This window comes from Muntiacus reevesi, chromosome 1, assembly GCF_963930625.1.
Source record: "Muntiacus reevesi chromosome 1, mMunRee1.1, whole genome shotgun sequence".
In the NCBI taxonomy this organism is placed as follows: Eukaryota; Metazoa; Chordata; class Mammalia; order Artiodactyla; family Cervidae; genus Muntiacus; species Muntiacus reevesi.
Genome location: NC_089249.1, coordinates 112136362 through 112158147, shown reverse-complemented (window position 1 = coordinate 112158147; position 21786 = coordinate 112136362). Strand labels below are relative to the sequence as shown.

The 21786-nt window shown below is 39.0% G+C and overlaps 1 protein-coding gene across 8 annotated transcripts in view; it reads left to right on the top strand.

Moving 5' to 3' along the window:
- BTBD8 (BTB domain containing 8) overlaps positions 1-21786 on the top strand; it is a 91005-nt gene that overhangs the window by 34213 nt on the left and 35006 nt on the right. For 6 of the 8 annotated variants that reach the window (XM_065908793.1, XM_065908812.1, XM_065908784.1 and 3 more), the window contains 3 exons: positions 7684-7773; positions 19668-19748; positions 21084-21180. In XM_065908793.1, the coding sequence (XP_065764865.1) occupies positions 7684-7773; positions 19668-19748; positions 21084-21180 (268 nt within the window). Of the gene's footprint in view, positions 1-5827; positions 5943-7683; positions 7774-14714; positions 14759-19667; positions 19749-21083; positions 21181-21786 lie in introns of those variants that run through there. The other 2 variants (XM_065908832.1, XM_065908850.1) reach the window with 2 other exon arrangements.

Sequence of the window (21786 nt, the reverse complement as noted above, 5' to 3'; positions counted from 1 at the left end):
TGGCACTCAGCTTTCTTTATAGTCCAACTCTCACATCCATATATGACCACTGGAAAAACCATAGCTTTGACTAGACAGACCTTTGTTGGCAAAGTAATGTCTCTGCTTTTTAATAAGGTTGGTCATAGCTTTTTTTCCAAGGAGCAAGCGTCTTTTAATTTCATGGCTGCAGTCACCATATGCAGTGATTCTGGAGCCCAAGAAAATAAAGTCTGTCACTGTTTCCATTGTTTCTCCATCTATTTGCCATGAAGTGATGGGACCGGATGCCATGATCTTGGGTTTTTGAATGTTGAGTTTTAAGCCAGCCTTTTCACTCTCCTCTTTCACTTTCTTTTCTTTTTTTTTTTTTAATTTTTTTTTATTAGTTGGAGGCTAATTACTTCACAACATCAAGAGGCTCTTTAGTTCCTCTTCACTTTCTGCCATAAGGGTTGTGTCATCTGCATATCTGAAGTTATTGATATTTCTCCCGGCAATCTTGATTCTAGCTTGTGCTTCATCCAGCCTGGCATTTCACATGATGTACTCTGCATATAAGTTAAATAAGCAGGGTGACAATATACATCCTTGACATACTCCTTTCCGAATTTGGAACCAGTCTATTGTTTCATGTCCAGTTCTAAGTGTTGCTTCTTGACCTGCATACAGATTTCTCAGGAGGCAGGTCAGATGGTCTGGTATTCCCATCTCCTGAAGAGTTTTCCACAGTTTGTTGTGATCCACACAGTCAAAGGCTTTGGCGTAATCAATAAAGCAGAAGTAGATGTTTTTCTGGAACTCTTTTGTTTTTTCAGTGATCCGACGGATGTTGGAAATTTGATCTCTGGTTCCTCTGCCTTTTCTAAATCCATCTTGAACATCTGGAAGTTCACAATTCATATACAGTTGAAACCTGGCTTGGACAATTTTGAGCATTACTTTGCTGGTGTATGAGATGAATGCAATCATGTGGTAGTTTGAACATTCTTTGGCATTGCCCTTCTTTGGGATTGGAATGAAGACTGACCTTTTTCGGTCCTGTGGCCACTGCTGAGTTTTCCTGATTTGCTGACATATTGAGTGCAACATTGTAATAACATCATCTTTTAGGACCCTTAGTCTATGCAGTATTAATTATTATAGACCTGTGTGTGCATGCTAAGTTGCTTCAATCCTGTCTGACTGTTTGCAACCCTGTGGGCTGTAACCCACTGGGCTCCTCTGTCCAACGGATTCTCCAGGCAAGAATATTGGAGTGGGTTGCCATTGCCTCTTCCAGGGAATCTTCCCAACGCAGGGATCGAACCCTCATCTCTTTATGTTTTCTGCACTGGCAGGTGGGTTCTTTGCTACTAGCGCCACTTGGAACCCTAGTCTTACTAATTACTATATAATCCTGAGTTGTTTAGTCACTAAGTTGTGTATGACTCTCCTTTTGCAACCCCATGGACTGTAGCCCACCAGGGTCCTCTGTCCTCGGAATTTCCCAGGCAAGAATACTGGAGTGGGTTGCTGTATCCTTCCCCAAGGGATCTTCCTGACCCAGGGATCAAACCTGAGTCTCCTGCATTGGCAGGTGGATTCTTTACCACTGAGCCACAAGGAAGCCCGTATTCTTGAGTACATCAGCTGAAAACTTTTTTCAGAAGTATACACTTTAGTAGTTCAGAAGTTAGTCTTTCTGAGTTTTTATTGCACCATTTATTAATTGTTGAGAAGTTACCTAGGGATGAGGGATCGGGATGGGGACTACGTGTAACTCTATGGCTGATTCATATCAATGTATGACAAAACCCACTGAAAAATAAAAAATTTTAAAAAAAGAAAAAAAAAAGAGAAGTTACTTAATCTCTCCAAGTCTCAAATTCTTTACCTGTAAAAGAAATAATGATAGTAATTATAGCATAGGATGGCAGTGAGGATTGAATCAGGTAATGTACATAAAGTACTTAGCATGGTACTGTGGCACTTTGAAGCATTCAGTAAACATTAGTCGCTAAAAGTATGTATTAGATATCTGGGAGGCAGGCATTTTGTTGTCTGTTTGGAGGTTGGCAAACTGTGGCCCACCCTAAAGAATAATATGCAAAAGGGACCTGAAAAACCTAATATACTTATATTTTTATTTACTATCTGGCCCTTTGCAGAAAAAGTTTGCTGTTCCCTCCCTTACTAGGATTGCCAGGGAGCATTAATGAAATAATTATAATAAAATTCCAAGTTATCATGCAGTAAAGTGGGTTATGAATCTCTGAATATTAATTACTTTATTAATGATAAATGGTCAACCCTATCCTCTTAAAAGGTTTAAAATAATAAATTAGATGTGGGAACAGTAAAGAGAAAAGAGGTGAGATTCTTTAGTACCATGGGCCTTTGAGAGAGGCTGCAGTGGGGAACCAAAGCCAAAGAGAGTGGATGCCTAAGAGGAAAGAAGTCACCTAGAGTAGAAGCTCCTTAACCAAACTTGACTAAACCTGCTCTTCACATGGTCTCTGCAGAACATGCTGACATGGTAGGCAGAACTCTCAAGACTACGATGCCATTCTCTAGTATATCTGTAACATTTCCATTCCTATCATTGAGTTTGTGTCTCTTGAGTCACTTGGGTTTATTCCCAAACCTGTTTGATGCCATTTGAATTTCTTATTTTGATAGCGTGACTAAATGATGTATCATATAAACCAATGATACATGAAATATAAAAGAATTGTTGTTCCAGTGAAAACTAAAGTGAATGTTTTGGAAAGCTTAATAAGGGAGAGGCATTTAAAAAATTGTTATTGAATTCAGTTTAGATGAAACAATACAAAAACTTGAGGGGAAATTATAAAAATCTTAAATGCTTCTATACTTCAGATTGCTTCATACAAGTTTTAAATTTCTTCATTTTAGAGAAGCTTGAATTAGAAATCATAGACAAGGTGTATAGGTGTAGTTTTTGCAAGACATAGGAGGCTCCAATCAGCAAATTCACACTAAGAAAAAAAAAGATTGGCTTTATGGTCGAAGATTTGTGAATGAATACATACTTATTTTCTAAGTTAGAATAAAATGATTATGGTATAGACAAATCATTTTAAAAATTCTCCTGATTTTTTGATTAACCAGACAACTATCAGTCTTCATTGTACTAGATAACAAGGCATCCGCTCTATTTTTCCAACTCATTTTTTAAACTTATGTAATCCTACGAAAGCTGTAGTCAGTGTATGTTAAGATGAATGTCTCAAGAGAAAGTTGACTTACCATTTTTAAAGTTTACATTCTCTAAAATATTTGCAGAGTCATGGGTGATAGTGACAGCTCCAAAAAGTTTGGATTCACTGATGTGGGTTTAACCCTTATTAGGTTATGTGGAACTGATAGGGGGGAAAATATATATACACACACACACACACACATACATATATATATATATATATATATATATTTTTATATATATATATATATAAATATATATATATTCTTGGAGCAAGACTACTTAAAAAATAGTCCTAGTGAAAAATTCTTTATTTAGAGTTTCTCTGAGTAATCCAGGCCATTATTATGCCTGGAGGAGTGAGTCTGGTTGAGCTAACATCAAGAAGTATTGAATAGCAAAGTACTATAAAGCAAGAGTAAGTGGGAAATTAGGGCACCTCTACAGAGCCAGAAGCAGCCTTGTCAGTTGAGATTACATTTAGTCAAAAGGAGAAAATAGTTTTTGGTGTGTTGGAAAATAAGAAATCTGTTAAAGATTTTAACACACCTATCTACAACATATTTTTTTTTAAACTGAGGCTTGAATCCAATTAAATAGGAATGTTTTCATAAGTTTCTCTCTTAAGAACAATGTAATTGTTTAAGCCTCAGTCACTCTTAGTCTTACTTAAATGGAAATGGCTAGCATGCAGCATTTAGTTCAAGTCTTCCATATTCTTAACTGATTTTTTTGTGTACTTGTCCTGTTAATTACTGAGAAGAATGTTGATGTCTCCATCTCATCCTCTGTTGCCCCCTTCTCCTCCTGCCTTCAATCTTTATACTCTGTGACAACCTAGAGGAGTCGGAAGGGGAGGGAGGCTGACGAGGGAGGCGACATATGTATACCTACTATCGCTCCATGTTGATATATGGCCAAAACCATCAAAATATTGAACTCTGTATGGAACAACTGATTGGTTCAAGATTGAGAAAGTAGTACCAGAGGGCTGTCTGCTGTCACCTTGTTTGTTTAATCTATATGCTGAGCTCATCATGAGAAATGCTGGGCTGGATGAATTACAACCTAGAATCAAGATGGTTGGGAGAAACATCAACATCCTCAGGTATGTGGATGATACCACTCTAATGGCAGAAAGCGAAGAAGAACTAAAAAGCCTCTTGATGAGGGTGGAGGAGGAGAGTGAAAGAGTCGGCTTAAAACTAAATATTAAAAAAAACCTAAAATCATGGCATCTGGCGTCATTGCTTCATGACAAATAGAGGAGGAGAAGGAAGAAATAGTAACAGATTTCTTCTTTTTAGACTCTAAAATTACTACAGATGGTGACTGCAGCCATGAAATCAAAAGACATTTGCTCCTTGGCAGGAAAGCTATGACAAACCTAGACAGTGTGTTGTAAAGCAGAGACATTATTGTGCCAACATAAGTCCGTATAGTCAAGTCTGTGGTCTTCCCAGTGGTCATGTATGGTTGTGATAGCTGGACGGTAAAGAAGCTGGAGCACTGAAGAATTGATGCCTTCAAAAACTGTGGTGCTGGAGAAGACTCCTGAAAGTCCCTTAGACAGCAAGGAGATCAAACCAGTCAATCTTAAGAGAGATCAACCCCGAATACTCCTTGGAAGGACTGATGCTGAAGCTGAAACTCCAGTTTTTTTGGTTGTCTGATGCTTATAGCTGACTCATTGGAAAAGTCCTTTTGCTGAGAAGGATTGAGGGCAGAAGGAGAAGAGAATGTCAGAGGATGAGATGGCTGAATGGCATCACCGATGCAATGGACACAAACTTGGGCAAACTTTGGGAGATGGTGAGGGATAGAGAGGCCTGGCATGCTGCAGTCCATGGGATCACAAAGAATCAGACACAACTGAGCAACTAAACAACATCACAATATTGTAAAGTAATTATCCTCTATTTTAAAAAAATGAACTCAAAAAAGAATTCATATACAATCAAATGCACACAACTGAGAGTCTAATTTGATGAATTTTGACAAATATATAAACCTGTGTAACTCCCACCACAATCAAGATACAGAGAATTTTTATTACCTAAAAAACCCTCCTGTGTCCATTTGCCACTAGTACCGTCCTTCTCTCTGTTGTTGTTATTTAGTTTCTAAGTTGTGTCTCACTCTTTTGGGACCTCACTGCCCACCAGGCTCCTCTGTCCATGGGATTCTCCAGGCGAGAATACTGGAGTGGGCTGCCATTTCCTTCTCCAGGGAATCTTCCCAACCCAGGGATTGAACCCATGTCTCCTGCATTGGTAGGCGGATTCTTTACCACTCAGCCAGCAGGGAAGCCCTCTCTCTCTCTATCCTCAGGCAAAACTGAGTTTCACATGCTTATTTTCCATCTGTATTTCTTTGGTGAGTTTTCTCTTCATATCGTTTGCCCATTTTTAATTGGACTTCTTTTGTTTTCTGATTGTTGTGTTTTCTAAATTATAGTTTATTTTACCTGTCCTAGAATTTCACATAAGTGATCTCAGACATATTATTGAACTTCTTTTGCTCAGGATAATGTTTTTGAACCTCATCCTTAGATATTATGTATATCATGTTTCATTCAGGTTTTGTTGCTGAGTAATGCTACACTGTGAGCTTCCCTAGCGGCTAGTAGTACAGAATCCACCTGCAGGAGACGTAAGAGACACGGATTCAATCCCCGGCTCAGAAGATCCCCTGGAGGAGGAAATGGCAACCTGCTCTAGTATTCTTGCCTGGAAAATTCCATGGACAGAGGAACCTGGTGGGCTACAGTCCCTGGGGTCACAAAGAGTCAGACAGGACTGAGCAGCTAAGGACACACACACTGTATTTAGGCTAGATATAGATCACTTCAATCCAGTCAGGGATTGAGCTCATTCAGAGCTGGGCTTCGGTTCTAAAAAAGGCTTATTTATTTCCTGTTCCTTCTTCTTTCAAAGATGTAGTCCTTTAGAGTCCAGCTGAAATTCTGGGACACCCACCAAAGTCTCTCCTCCTTTTTGTTGCTGTTGTTCAGTCACGAGGTCCTGTCTGACTCTTTGTGACCCCATGGACTGCAGCATGCCAGTCTCCTCTGTCCTCTACTATCTCCCAGAGTTTGCTCAGACCCATGTCCATTGTGTTGGTGATGCCATCAAACCATCTCATCCTCTGTTGCCCCCTTCTTCTCCTGCTCTCAGTCTTTCCCAGCATCAGAGTCTGCCAGTGAGTCAGCTCTTCACATCAGGCTGCCAGAGTATTAGAGCTTCAGTTTCAGCATCAGTCCTTCCAATGAATAGTCAGGATTGATTTTCTTTAGGATTGACTGGTTTGATCTTCTTGCAGCCCAAGGGACTCCCAAGTGTCTTCTCCAACACCACAGTTCAAAAGCATCAGTTCTTCAGCACTTGGCCTTCTTTATGGTCCAGCTCTCACATCTGTACATGACTACTGGGAAAATCATAGCTTTGACTGTGTGAACCTTTGTCATCAAAGTTATGTCTTTCCTCTTTGCTGGATCCCAAATTCCAATTTTGTGCCTCCAAGCCTGTAAAGATTGCCAGAAGCAATCTAGATTCAGCTTCTTAGCTTCTCAACCTTACTTTTGCTTTCAGATATATGTGTGTATGTGCCTGTGTGTATGTGTGCATATATTTTTCCCCCTTATCTTTCCAAGCTATTCAGCAGGAAGGTTAGTCTGAGACAACCTAATAAGCCATTGCCAGAAGTGTCTTTTTATTCTTCTTCTCCCCTTCCCCTTTTCCATCCCAGCCCCTGCTAGAATATTCACATTTTTACTGTATCTAATTTACTGTTATAGTCCCTAGAGTAGTGCCTAGCACAGAATAGAAGTCAGTAGGTATTTGTTGAGTTAAATAATGGATGAATTAACATTCAATCTGAGGAGATAGAATGGGCATTCAAAACAAAATATTTTTCCTATAATTTTTCGAATTTAAGAGAAAGGTATCCATGAGCATAATTATGCTGAGTTTTAAACTGGTACTCAGGACTTTTAGAGTTCTAGTCTCTTACTGATATTTCCGCAATGTCTTAACATCATTTGGTTTTTATTTCTCCCTTTGTAAATGATCTGTTATTCTCTCACTGATGAAAATTGTTATTAAAATTTAAGAGCTTTCAAGAGAAAAAATTAAATGGGATTTCCCTGGTTGCCTAGTGTTTAGGATTCTGGGCTTTCACTGCTATGGCCCAGTTTCAGTCCCTGGTCAGGGAACTGAGCTTCTGCAAGCCACATGGTGCAGCCAAAAAAAAAAAAAAGAGAGAGAAGAAATTAAAAAGATGAAAAAAAACACTGGAATTAATGTTCTAATGAAGCAATCAAAATACTTTGGTATAAGTTTAGGTTTATAACTTCTATTATTAAATTCTACCAGTGAATACAAATGACAGGTAAATTGTTATCATGTTTTAAGAGGTAAAGATGAAAAATTTCATTAAAAAATTATATTTTGCAATTGTGCATAAATGTTTGTCTGTGTTTTCTCCCCCTCTTCCTTTAGAGCCATTTTAAGTGCCAGATCTAGTTATTTTGCTGCAATGCTGAGTGGCTGTTGGGCTGAAAGCTCCCAGGAGTGCATTACTCTTCAAAGGTAAGCATAATTTTTACAAGGAAGCTTGACTGCAAATGATTGCAAATAATACTTCATACAGATCGCTTTTCATGAATCTGATTACTCTGTCTGTTCAATGAAATGTTTCTCATGTGATGGAATTCCACAAGTACACTTTCTGAAAATGAGAGGAAGTTGAGAGCGATTAGTGATAGAGATAATGTGTTACTCTTCTCAGACTTCCGTAACAAAATAGCACAAACTGGTTGCTTTAAGCAACAGAAATTTGTTCTCTCACAGTTCTATAAGGCACCAACCAGCAAGGCTGGTGCCTGATGAGAGCTCTTACCTTAGGTCCTTTGAATGTGGATAGGCACTTTCTGCTGTATGCTCCAGTGACCCTTTTTTTAGTGCATGGAGCTGGGGGACCACAGAGGGGAAAGGAAGGTGAAGGGAGAGAGCTCACTCTGGTGTTTCTTATAAGGACACTAATCCTATCATATCGGCTAGGTCCCTACCCTTATTACCTCATTTAACCTTAATTATTTCCCTAGAGAGCTTCCCTGGTGGCTCAGATGGTAAAGAGTCTGCCTGCAATGCAGGAGACCAGGTTCGATCCCTGGGTCTGGAAGATCCCCTGGAGAAGGGAGTGGCTACCCACTCTGGTATTCTTGCCTGTGAAATCCCATAGACAGAGGAGCCTGGTGGGCTGTGGTCCTTGGTATTGTGAAGAATTGGACACAACTGAGCCACTAACACACACACACACACACTTCCTTAGAAGCCCTATATCCATATAGGTACACGGGGTTAGGGCTCCAATATGTGAATTTAGGTGTATGGAGGAACATAGATTTTTAGTCTGTAATAGGTAGTTTCTTTATTAAAGAATAATTTGCATAGGTGTGGATTTCAGTGACCTATGATAGTGCGTTGGTGAATCTACAAAATTGGGGCAGTTTATATCAACTGCTGAGACAGTTATTAAGAGATGAACTACTTCCTTACATGGTGAAATGGAATATTTTTTGGTCACAGATGATCACTGTGAGAATCTAGAGTATACAGTAGTGGGGAGGGCTTTCTCAATAGGAAAACTGCCTGGGAGTCCTGAGGGAGAACTCCCAGCTTTCATCTTCTCGCTGCTGATGCTTCCTCAACTGAGTCAGGCTTGGCTAGAGGCTTGGATGTGGAATGGTGGTAGTGATGATTCCATAACAGTGGATGTGTGAAAAGTACTGATAAACTCTCACTGTTTTTCACACTAGTCTATAATCTTTAGCCTTGTAGGTTACAGCTGTCTGATTCCTTACTAAAATCAATCCCCAAATGCCTCTCATTTGTAATTTCTCACTCTGTTGAAAAATGGAAAATTAAAACATTATTTTTAAGAATATGTTATGTGTTTTTATCTCTTTTCATGTTTCATTTATTTAATAGAGATGAAACATATGCAGAAGAACCTAAACCTCTCTTCTTTCATACCAGCATTTCTAGGGAGTTACGTTTTAGTTCTATCACCTATTGTTTTGATCTGGCAACCACTAGGTAGTTCTTGATTATGGAAGATTTTATATGCCAAGCAAATAGTTTATTAGCCTGTGGGTAAAAAGAATGTGTAGTTGAGTCAGTCAGTGAAATTTTATCATCACTGCTGAATTTTAGTATATGTGCTGCCGAAGCGAGCACTATCATCACTGTTGAAAAACAGCCTGAAAAATATGTGTCCTGCCAATAAGATCTCTTCCTTTATGGTGAATTTAAAATGTCTGATGAGTATTGGAAGAGAAATAATGTTTGCAGAGGCCAGAATTTCTGTAAGTGTGTCAGTTCTAGGGATAATCATCATTCTAGTGTAATTTTGGAAACGTGTCCAGGGATTGTGTTTCAGATGTTTTAGATATCTTTTTAAAAAACTATCTACTCTCATTAGAGGTGAAGTCACTAAAAATTTAAATGGAGAGGTAACCATGTGATTCTGTTCAGTGAGATAGACGTCAAAAGAAGTGTATGATTATTGGACCTTATTTGACAGCAGGGGAAAGTAATTCACAGAAAACACTTTGTCTAATTTCCTAGAAGAAGTCTTAGTTGCTTATAGGTTTAGTGACAGTGTTTTTACTATCTGATACCAATTGCATACACCTTTGTTCCTCTTTCCAAATAGATTGTGTCCTTAGCAGTGATAATACCTTACAATAACATATATTTTCCATGTTACTTCCATAGTTACAATGCTCTTTAATTTTTAGATTCAGTCTTTGAGAGAGCTGGTGTATTCACAGATTACAGATGAGAAGAAAAAGATCAGATAAATTAAATCTCTTCCAGGGGTTCCTTGGCAAATAAGTGCTATGCTAAATATGTTACATGTTTGTTGATTCTTAATTCAAAGTCCTGCAGTCACTGAAGAAATTAAAAGTTTCCCATTGGTATGTGTTCTTGAACTAATTCAGACTGCTCTTTTCCACTGTTTAAATCAGTGATTTTTCCACAGGAATGGAAAGTTCCTGGTAGTTCCTTAGGGAATACATGGCATGGGGTTGGGATATGGGCACATCTTCCACCAGAGCTGCTCTACTGTTATCTGTTCCTTATCACTCAAAACAACCTCTGTGTTTAGCTATGGGAATAAGTTAGAGTGAAAGTCACATCACTCAGTCGTGTCCGGGTCTTTGCTACCCCAACCCCGTGGACTGTAGCCCACCAGGCTCCTCCGTCCATGGGATTCTCCAAGCAAAAATACTGGAGTGGGTTGCCATTTCCTTCTCCAGGGGATCTTCCCGACCCAGGGATCGAACCTGGGTCTCCCGCATTGCAGGCAGACACTTCAAAACTCATGAGTGATCAGATTAAACTTTCAAAACACAGGCTTTTAAAGGTGGAGTCTGTTTATTAAGAGGTTAATAAAGAAGTAGTAGCTTAACTGTTGGTCTTTATTCCACTACCTATAATTTTCCAGCTTCCATTATGATGGAGGTAATGGATAAATATCTCCTCTTATAATATGGCTCAACTGCTGCTGATCAACTTTAGTGGTATGTTCAAGGGAGAACCAAATAGAAATAGCCAAATTTGTTTCAAACTGTCATTACGAATAAGTAGACTGTACGTTGTAGTAGTGCCAGCAGTCATCAGGCTCTCTTCTACAGTATGTTCCCTTTACTTCTGCTGTAAGCTAGGGTCTACTCCTTACTGGCTCATCTTGCACAGAGCTGCTATTTTGTCATTGGAGGCTTATTCCTAATCAGCTCCTTTATTTCTAATGCTGTTGTTGTTAGTTGCTAAGTTGTGTCCAACTTTTTTGCAACCCCATGGACTGTAGCCTGCCAGGCTTCTCTGTCAATGGGATTTCCCAGGCAAGAATACTGGAGTGGGTTGCTATTTCTTTCTGCAGTGGATCTTCCCAACCCATGGATTGAACCCCTGTCTCCTGCATTGCAGGCAGATTCTTTGCCACTGAGCCAACAGGGAGGCCCACTTTTAATACTAGCACATCAGAAATGAAGATGCATTTCTTTTTGACTCTTTCATCTTGTTTGATATAACAAGGCTTTCTAATGCCAAAACAAAAGGGGGATTTCCTGACAGATTCTGGGTTTTATCTACATCTTTTATTAGTATTATCATCACACAATATGTTTTGCTTTCCCCTCTTGTTGTTCAGTCCCTCAGTCATGTCTGACTATTTGTGACCCCGTGGACTACAGCATGACAGGCTTCCCTGTCCTTTGCCCTCTCCCGGCGTTTGCTCAAACTCATGTCCATTGAGTTGGTGATGCCATCTCATCCTCTGTCGTCCCCTTCTCCTGCCTTCAGTCTGTCCCAGCGTAAGCCTTTTCTCCAATGAGTCAGCTCTTAAATAAATAAAAATAAAGCATCGTTTTTTATTTCAGGCGGCCAAAGTATTGGAGCTTCAGCTTCAGCATCAGTCCTTCCAGTGAACATTCAGGCTTGATTTCCTTTAGGACTGACTGGTTTGATCTCCTTGCTGTCCAAGAGGCTGTCAAGAATCTTCTCCAACACCACAGTTCAAAAGCATCAGTTCTTTGGCTATCAGCCTTTTTTATTGTCCAGCTCTCATATCTGTACATGATTACTGGAAAAAACATAGCTTTGACTCTACGGACCTTTGTTAGCAAAGTAATGTCTCTGCTTTTTAATATGCTATCTAGGTTGGTCATAACTTTTCTTCCAAGGAGCAAGCATCTTTTAATTTTCATGGCTGCAGTCACCATTTGCAGTGATTCTGGAGCCCAAGAAAATAAAGTCTGTTACCATTTCCATTTTTTCCCCATATATTTGCCATGGAGTGATGGGACCAGATGCCTGCCATGATCTTAGTTTTCTGAATGCTGAGTTTTACACCAGCTTTTTCACTCTCCTCCTTCACCTTCATCAAAAGGCTCTTTAGTTCCTCTTCACTCTCTGCCATAAGGGTGGTTTTATCTGCATATCTGTGGTTATTGATATTTCTCCTAGCAATCTTGATTCCAGCTTGTGCTTCACCCAGCCCAACATTTCCCATGATGTACTCTGCATATGAGTTAAATAAGCTGGGTGACAATATATAGCCTTGACGTACTCCTTTCCCAATTTGGAACCAGTCTGTTGTTCCATATCCGGTTCTAACTGTTACTTCTTGACCTTCATACAAGTTTCGCAGGGGGCAGGTCAGGTGGTCTAGTATTCCTATCTCTTGAAGAATTTTCCACAGTTTGTTGTGATCTACACAGTCAAAGGCTTTAGCATAGTCAGTGAAGCAGAAGTAGATGTTTTTCTGGAATTCTCTAGCTTTTGCTATGATACATTGGATGTTGGCAATTTGATCTCTGGTTCCTCTGGCTTTTCTAAATCCAGCTTGAACATCTGGAAGTTCACAGTTCACATACTGTTGAAGCCTAGCTCAAAGGATTTTGAGCATTACTTTGCTAGCATGTGAGATGAATGCCAATTGTGTGATAGTTTGAACATTCTTTGGCATTGCCCTTTTTTGGGATTTGAATGAAAACTGACCTTTTCCAGTTCTGTGGCCACTGCTGAGTTTTCCAAATTTGCTGGCATATTGAGTGCAGCACTTTCACAGCCTCATCTTTTAGAATTTGAAATAGCTCAGCTGGAATTCCATCACCTCCACTAGCTTTGTTCATAATGATGCTTCCTAAGGCCCACTTGACTTCCCTTTCCAGGATGTGTGGCTCTAGGAGAGTGATCACACCACCGTGATTATCTGGGTCATGAAGATCTTTTTTGTACTGTTCTTCTGTGTATTCTTGCCAGCTCTTCTTAATATCTTCTGCTTCTGTTAGGTCCATACCATTTCTGTCCTTTATTGTGCCCATTTTTGCATGAAATGTTTCCTTGGTATCCCTGATTTTCTTCAAGAGATCTCTACTCTTTCCCATTCTACTGTTTTCCTCTATTTCTTTGCATTGTTCACTTAAAAAGACTTTCTTATCTCCTTGCTATTCTCTGGAACTCTGCATTCAGATGGGTCTATCTTTCCTTTTTTCCCTTGCCTTTCACTTCTCTTCTTTTCTCAACTATTTGTAAGGCCTCCTCTGCTGCTGCTGCTAAGTCACTTCAGTCGTGTCCGAGTCTGTGCGACCCCATAGACGACAGCCCACCAGGCTCCTCTGTCCACGATTCTCTAGGCAAGAATACTGGAGTGGGTTGCCGTTTCCTTCTCCACAGACAACCATTTTGCCTATTTGCATTTCCTTTTCTTGGGGATGGTTTTGATCACCGCCTCCTGTACAGTGTTATGAACCTCCGTCCCCTTCAGGCACTCTGTCTATCAGATCTAATCCCCTCTTGTATTACATATCAAATTGACTGTGTCAAATTACCACCTAAAATGTTATTAGTATCATGGTGTATAAAACTGTCAGAAGGTTAAAGCATATTTAGGAATTTTACTTTTTTAAAAAAATCACATCTTAAAAAAATTTTTATAACGTAACAAAGTAATCTATAAAACAAATTGTCTTTCACATTAACTTCTATTGTAAGCCTGAGTAGATGTTTCCAGGGGTAGTGTGGCATAGTAAAAAGATCATGGACTTCGGTGCCCTTACAGGAAGTCCTCCATCCAGGCCCAAACGGTTACATGACTTTGCGACGTCACTTACCTTCCCTGAGCTTCCTGAGGTTGTTGAAAGGAAAAGCTAGGCATAGTGTTTGGTGTATAGTCTGTAGTGCTGATTATTATTTGCCTTTTTTTCTTTCCTTAAATGGTGTTGTTCTCATTTTTCTAGAGAGTAAAGGGTTCAAGTGAGGGCCATTTCCAGGACTAGGACAGCAACACCTGCTTTGCTTGGTCAGTAACCTCTTTTGGAACTGTGCCACTGTTATATATCTGTAGGATGTTTTCTGCAATAGATTAAAATTGGAATCTTGTCTGTCCTTACAGAAAAGAACCAATCATTTTTTGGTTCTGTTTTGAGCTGGTAGTTCAAACATGTAATGCATGTGACATTTTAAAATGGGACAGCCTTCAATAAATTAAGGTAGGAATAGTGGAATCCTATTATCCTAGTTTTAGGGCTTCCCAGGTGGCGTAATGGTAAAGGATCTGCCTGTCAGTGCAGGAGATGCAAGAGACATGGGTTTGATCCCTGCATCAGGAAGATCCTCTGGAGGAGGAAATGGCAACTGGCTCCAGTATTCTTGCCTGGAATCCCATGGCCAGTGGAACCTGGTGGGCTACAGGCCACAAAGAGTGGGACACGACTGACCAACTGAGCACACACGTGTAATCCTAGTTCTACCCATGTCCCAGAGTTGGAAGGTGGGAGGGTAAAGCTGAAAGAAAGTTCCCCTGGTGGAAAGGAGACGCTTTCCACATCCAATACTGAAAATTGAGCAGCCAATATTTCCACAAAGAAACCCCACATGTTTCCATTTTATGTAAACAGAAGTCTTCCGGTGGTCGCTTGAGACTTTAGAATATAAATTTGAATTTTTTCATCTCCCTTCAGAGACTCCTGGCTTGCTCTGAACCTTCAGGATGACCTTTTCAAATGTAAGTCAGGTCATATTTCTCTTCTGGTCAAAATCCTTCAATGCCTTCTCATCACAATTAGAATTGAACCCAAATCTTTATCATAAGCTATAAGAACCTGTATGATCTGACCCATAAGATTCTCCCAGACTTCCCCACCTAAAGGAGCTACAGCCCAGCTCTCCAGTTACTCTTTTCTATGTTATTCTGTTGATTGTCTTCATTTTTCACTGTTAACATCATCTTCGTACATTTGTTGATATGGGTTTCCCTGGTGGCTCAGACAGTAAAGAATCTGCCTGCAATGCATGAGACCTGGGTTTGGCCCCTGAGTTGGGGAGACCCCCAGGAGGAGGGCATGGCAACCCACTCCAGCATTCTTGCCTGGAGAATTCCATAGACAGAGGAGCTTGGTGGGCTATAGTCCATAGGGTCACACAGAGTCTGACTTGACTCTTGAGTGACTAAGCACACACACTTGTTGACATATTTATTGTCTGTGTCCTCTCTTTAGAATGTAAGGTCCAGAATAGCGCCTATCATTCAGTAGATATTGAATGTAAATGAATGATGAATGAGTGAATGAGGCCCTATGTTACCTTAGCCCACATATGTAAAAACCTGAAACTTCAGGAAACACATATTTGGCACAGGGATTTTAGACTGGGTGCATGTTACCTCTGATCCTAGTGCTCTGTTCTCTCATGGTCTTTTTATTTTTTCTAACTGTTGAGTGTATATAATACTTTCATCTCCTATAGGATTTTATTCTGTTTACATTTAAATGGGAATAGTGCTTTAAATCTTTTCATTTATTTAAACTGTGGGTTATTGCAGTAATTTTTTTTTTGGCGAGTCAGTTGATCATGTCTTTATAAACATTTTTCATAAAAATACAGATGACTTACAATAATGAGGCTGCAGTTTAATAAAACAGCTGTCAAGACAGCAGGAAAACAGTTTCTTGCTGTTTTTATAGCTATCATGTATATTGATATATAAGCTCAAATATCCAGATTTTGCTGTTTATTTTAATAAAAGTTTTATTTCTACCTAGTCATTATTTTCCTTTGCTTAAATATGTCAAGTCTTAGAAGAAACTATTCTTATAAATATTCAATCCTCATTAACACTAATAAGAATGGCTCTTGAAATTTCAAGGAAAAGTGCATGGGGTGTAACTATTATGCTACTGTTTTTTATGAACAAACTACAGATAATATAGCATAATTATACTGAGATCAACTCTTGTCATATCCATGTGTATAAATGAGCATATTTAGAGATTTGGCTTTTTTCTAAGTGTTAAAGAAGGGATGTGGAGTTTTGAATCAGCAGAAACGAGTAGTTGGCCATTGTAGAAGCCAATAAATTAAGTAAATTTAAAAATATTTATATGTTTTCAACTCAATATTCCTTCTGAAGGTTTGGGAGATGCTTGCAACTACCCTAATAAGCCATTCATTAAATATTCGTTAAACATCTGTTGAGCATGTATTATTTAAGGCCACAGAGTCAAAGCAAACACCTTTCTGAGTCGTACCCTGTGGAACTCCCCTTTCTTTTCTTCTTGCCTTTCTCCTTGTCTCCCTTCAGCAGACATTAGATTCTGTGCTTAACAAACTGTGAATGTCTTATCAGCACTGTCCCCAGCCTGCTTCCAGGCAGAGCTCCAGTATTATGCAGGGAAAGGAAATTCTGATCCTGGGAACATTGAATCAATGCTGACATTCTGCTTCTACTAGAAATGCAAGGGTAAATGAGACACACATCCTGCCCGCACAGAATTCAGTTTAGAAGGAGAAACAAATATGTAAACAAAGATATTATAAGTCAGTTTGATAAATGTGATAATGGAAGTGTGTGTGGGGGAGGTGTATTATACTGCTTAAGAGCCCAGGCATTGGAGTATGGATTTAAATTCCAAATTCCAGTGCAGTCTGCCTGGATTTAAATTCCAGTGCATCACTGGCCACTTGACGCTGGGCAATTTATTTTTTTCCCGGCACCCACCTCCATGGGCACGTTACTTAATTTCAGTTTTTTCATTTACAAGATAAGACTAATAATAATAACCTCCCATTGAGTTGTTATGATTCAATGAGCTAATTGCATTGAAATGCTTATTAGCTCAGTGACTAAATCATAATAAATGCTCAATAAATGTTAGTTATTATTTATGTTTAACATTCCATGCTTTCCTTTTTTTCCCCCTTGGGAGTGTTAAGGAAACAATCAGAGGTAAAGAGCCACGTGTCTTGTGTCTAAAAGATGAAATAAATAGAGAGGGAGAGAATTTTAAGCAGAGTGAACAGTATGTGATAAGGAACGGATGTATAAGGAACTGTAAGTCGTTCAGGTATAGGAAATGGTAGTTTGCTTATCCTGGTCCTGGAACAGCTGCTAGAGAGAGAACCAGAGATCATATAATAAAGAACATTCTATGCCAACCTAAGGAATTTGGGCTTTTTTTCCTAGGTCCTATGGAGAATTGCTAAAGGGTTTTAAAAATCAGGGACTATGTCAGATTTACATTTTAGCAAAGTCACTGATTGCAATGTGTGAAATGGGATGCAAGGAGGTAATTTCAGACAAGAAGCCTACACGAGAGTACTGTGATGAAGTATAGTACAGATGAAAGAAACTGAGAGGCTAAACTGGGGCAATAAAAGGGGGAAACATGTAGCAAATGGGCTTCCCTGGTGGCTCAGTGGTAGAGAATCTGCCTGTGAATGCAGGAGACAAGGGTTTGATCAACCCAGGGTTTGATCCCTGGGTTGGAAGATCCCCTGGAGAAGGAAACAGCAACCTACGCCAGTATTCTTAGGTGGCTCATTGATTAAGAATCTGCCTGCAATGCAGGAACCACAGGAGACATGGGTTCCAACCCTGGGTCAGGAAGATCCCCTGGAGGAGGACATGGCAATCCACTCCAGTATTCTTGCCAGGAGATCCCTTGGACAGAGGAGCCTGGCAGGCTACAGTCCATAGGGTCGCAAAGAGTCAGACACAACTGAAGTGACTTAGCACACACCAGTATTTTTGCCTGGGAAATCCAATGGACAGAGTACAGACCATGGATCACAAGTCAAACACGATTTAGCGACTAAACAACGACAGCAACAGAGAGCAAAGGCTGAACTCAAAAACATTTAAAGGTGTAAAGTGATAGGATATAACGAGAGGATTAAGATGAACCTCTAGCTCTGACTTAGGCATCTAGATTATTCTTCAGTCTTCTGTTATTCCTGTTTTGTTCATAGCACTATTACAGGACTCCTTGCATCTTGTCCCACCTTCTAATCCTCTGTACCAAAAAGAGTGAATCTAGTAACCATTGGACATTGGTCAGTACGAACTCTGACCTGAGAGTTAATCTGATGATGAGAGGTAATTTGATTTCTTTTCTCCTTTCTTTGCTGAATCTGTGGAAAGAGGTGATGGGAAGAAGGGTATCTGCTATCCATCTTTGCTATCTGTTGGAGTTCTGAAGGGGGCCCAATAAATTTCTTCCTGCTCACAATAAGACAAAAGAATCAGCAGGTGAAATTAGAAAACATTTCCTTAATTTTTGATAAGGCAAGCTCTGGGAAATAGTGAAAGACAGGGAAGCCTGGCATGCTGCAGGCCAAGGGTTGCTTTTATGCAAAAGTCAAAGTTGATTTGCTTGCTATGTCTACTCTAAGACAAGCCACTTGAGAGAAAGTCTGAATCTGGATAGCAGTACGCTTCTCCCCCACCACCTCTTACCACTGGCTCAGCAGTGAAAAAAGGAGAAAAGAAATCAGTTTACCTCTCATCTAGAAAGCAGAGAGCCAAAAATTGATGCTTTTGAACTGTGGTGTTGGAGAAGACTCTTGAGAGTCCCTTGGACTGCAAGGAGATCACACTAGTCAATCCTAAAAGAAATCAATCCTGAATATTCATTGGAAGCACTGACACTGAAGCTCTGATACTTTGGCCACCTGATGAGAAGAGCCAACATAAGAAAAGATCCTGATGCTGGGAAAGACTGAAGGCAGGAGGAGAAGGGGATGATGGAGGAAGAGATGGTTGGATGGTATCACTGACTCAATGGACATGAGTTTGAGCAAGCTCTGGGAAATAGTGAAAGACAGGGAAGCCTGGCATGCTGCAGGCCAAGGGTTGCAAAGAATTGGACACTACTGAACAACTGAGCAACAACAAGAAGTTCCTCTTGATCAACAACCAGTGGTTGTTGTCCACCAGCCAGATAATTAACCTTCCTTGATACAGAGGAATAGGGGAGCAGGGGAGGGCCAAGATGCAAGAAGTCCTGTAACAGTGCTATGAACAAAATATAAGAGTAATAGAAGGCTGAATCTGGGGTGCTGGGAGAAGTTGTGAATTGAGAGCCTGAGATCTAGTAGTCAATGGAACATAAAGGTTATCACCTCAGACTACTCTTTAAGTCATGTCTTTTAAATCTGCAAAACGAGGATGTTGGCAGAGCTAGAGCCGCTGGGTAGGTATTACAAATTAAGAAATCTGTATGGCATAGCAAGAATCTTTCTAGTGAATGGAGTAGTTGTTCATCCCAGGCTTTAAGCAAAAGGAGAGGCCATTTTTCAAAGATGCTGAGGAGGATTTCTTAATGAGCCAGAGGTTGAACTATGACCTCTAAAGTCTTTTCTAACTTTATCTCTCATGGAAGATGCCCAACAAAGAATTAATTATTTTATCATATACTAATAACATTTTACAATATATAAAAACCCACACATAGCTGCAGTTATAACTTCATTTTAAAATTAATCATGGGTGTTATTTGAAAATTATGTTCTTCAGATAAAAATGAGATTAGAACTTTATCTTGACTGAAAATTTATGGGAAAATAGAATGTATCATTGATATCAGTTAAACCTTAATTATTTCTGGATTTGAATTTAGTTTTCCTTTATTTTTCAGTATAAGCCATGTAGAAATGAATGTTATGATGCACTTTATATACGGAGGAACTTTGGACTTTCCCGTCAAAGCTAATGTTGGGTAGGTATTATTTTTTAATCATTTTAAATATAAAAATATTGATATTTTGTGGCTTCTGCTTTATTGAGCTATGTTTAAAAGTGTCAGTGAAGTAGAAGTTTCACTTTTATTATTTATTTTACTGTATGTTGTACGTATTTTGGTAATATCTAAAAACAGTAAGTCACCTTATTTAGAAGAAAAGATGATCTAGCAATTCACAGTAGTAACATTAAGAAAAGTCTTTATTAGACTTAAATAGAAGGAAATGGCCACCCACTCCAGTATTCTTGCCTGGAGAATCCCATGGACAGAGGAGCCTGGAGGGCTACAGTTCATGGGGTCCCAAAGAGTGGAACACGACTAAGTGACTAATTGCTGCTACGTTTGAAAAACTTAATGTTTGTTTTGGAAAATAAATGACAGATTTTTGTAAAGTTAATTCAACTTTAGTCAAATTTGGAATTTGATAAATTTTTTTGCTACTTTATTTTTAAATTTTAGAATGTCAAAAGAAAAAAAAACCCTAAAAGTAATTTGAGAATATTGGCATCCTAAAGATCAACAATAGTATGGTTCTTTAGTACTCTATGACAACATGCCATCTAAGCTGCTGAAATCCTACTGAAGAGTGAAGTCTATCTTGCTCTTCTAATTTTCTGGATGTTCTCTCCTTTTATTGCTATTCTAACATCATATGAATGAAGCCTGCTCTTTTCATTGTAAATATTTATTAGTTCCTTTAGTTATAAACTGAATGAATATGATTTGAGGGAGAAAGTATCATGAGTCACAGGGATTGAGTACTGAAGTTTTGCCCCTGGAAACCTGTATGAAATTTTATCATGGAATTGAGACTTGTAGGTTTCCTAAGTGCCTAGCGTATGTGTGGGCACTTAGAACTCCTTGCCAATTGAAAGAAGCAACAGAAACCCTGAGTCATTGGATGCCACCTCTAATCTCATGGTACTCTGTGGGCATTTTCAATGTGATAAACATCAATTAGTTGCCCTCCCCCTAAATTTTTATTTATTGTGAGGAGCTGTAACTGTATAGCCTTTGAAGCAGTTTCCTGGGCCTTGTTGTATATATCACTGAGAATATGAGGGGAAGTTGTAAAACATCTCCAAATTTACTTTGTGTTATTCTCCACAAATCAAATCAAGCTACAGTGCTTTCAACTTTTGACCTATGTGCTTTTTATAATCTGTATAGAGTACTATGTAGGGCAGAAAGTTAGGATTAAAATAATTAAGATTATTATTTTCTCTAAACAAACTATCATTAAGAAATTATTGTGTATTATGCCTTGGTATTTAAATAGAAGAATTAACAGTGCATCTATTTTTATTTTAGTCAGATACTCAATATGGCTGATATGTATGGACTAGAAGGATTAAAAGAAGTAGCAATCTATATTTTAAGAAGAGATTACTGTAATTTCTTTCAGAAGGTAATTATTGAGTCTCAGAAATCTTTTACCTAGTACCTAAAGTAATCTATTATTACCTCCTAGGTTCTTAACTCTGTTAGTATTGTCTTTTTAGCTAATGGTAACTCTGCTGAGAAATAACTCTTAGGACATGCTTGTATAAAACAGAAATCAATTCAGATCATTTTAAATAAGATAAAACTGAGGTGGGGGTTTACTGAAAGAATATGGCAATATCCTATATAATTCGAAACTGGAGTACACAGTTGGGACTCTCAGTTAGTTAGGGTTTGGAACTGAGAGAAAGGAAGCTGGAAACTAGGATTATTTTCTCCGTTTATCAAAGGGCACCACAGTGCTTCGTCAGTTTTTTCTCCTGAAAGAAAACTCCTCCTTCCTACCACTTCTCTTTATAGCATGTACTTGGAGTGGGATATAGTTCTCTTCTACTTCTCCAGGTGCTATATGAATACTGACTTTTTAATTTTAGTTTATGCAAACTTACATTTGTTGTCTAAAGAAAGGTATTGTACTGTTTATTTCAAAGCCATTTGTACATTGTTTTGATTTTCTCTTATTTATTTTCTTATTTATGCTTTTCTTTGTAAACAATGGCCGTGTATTATG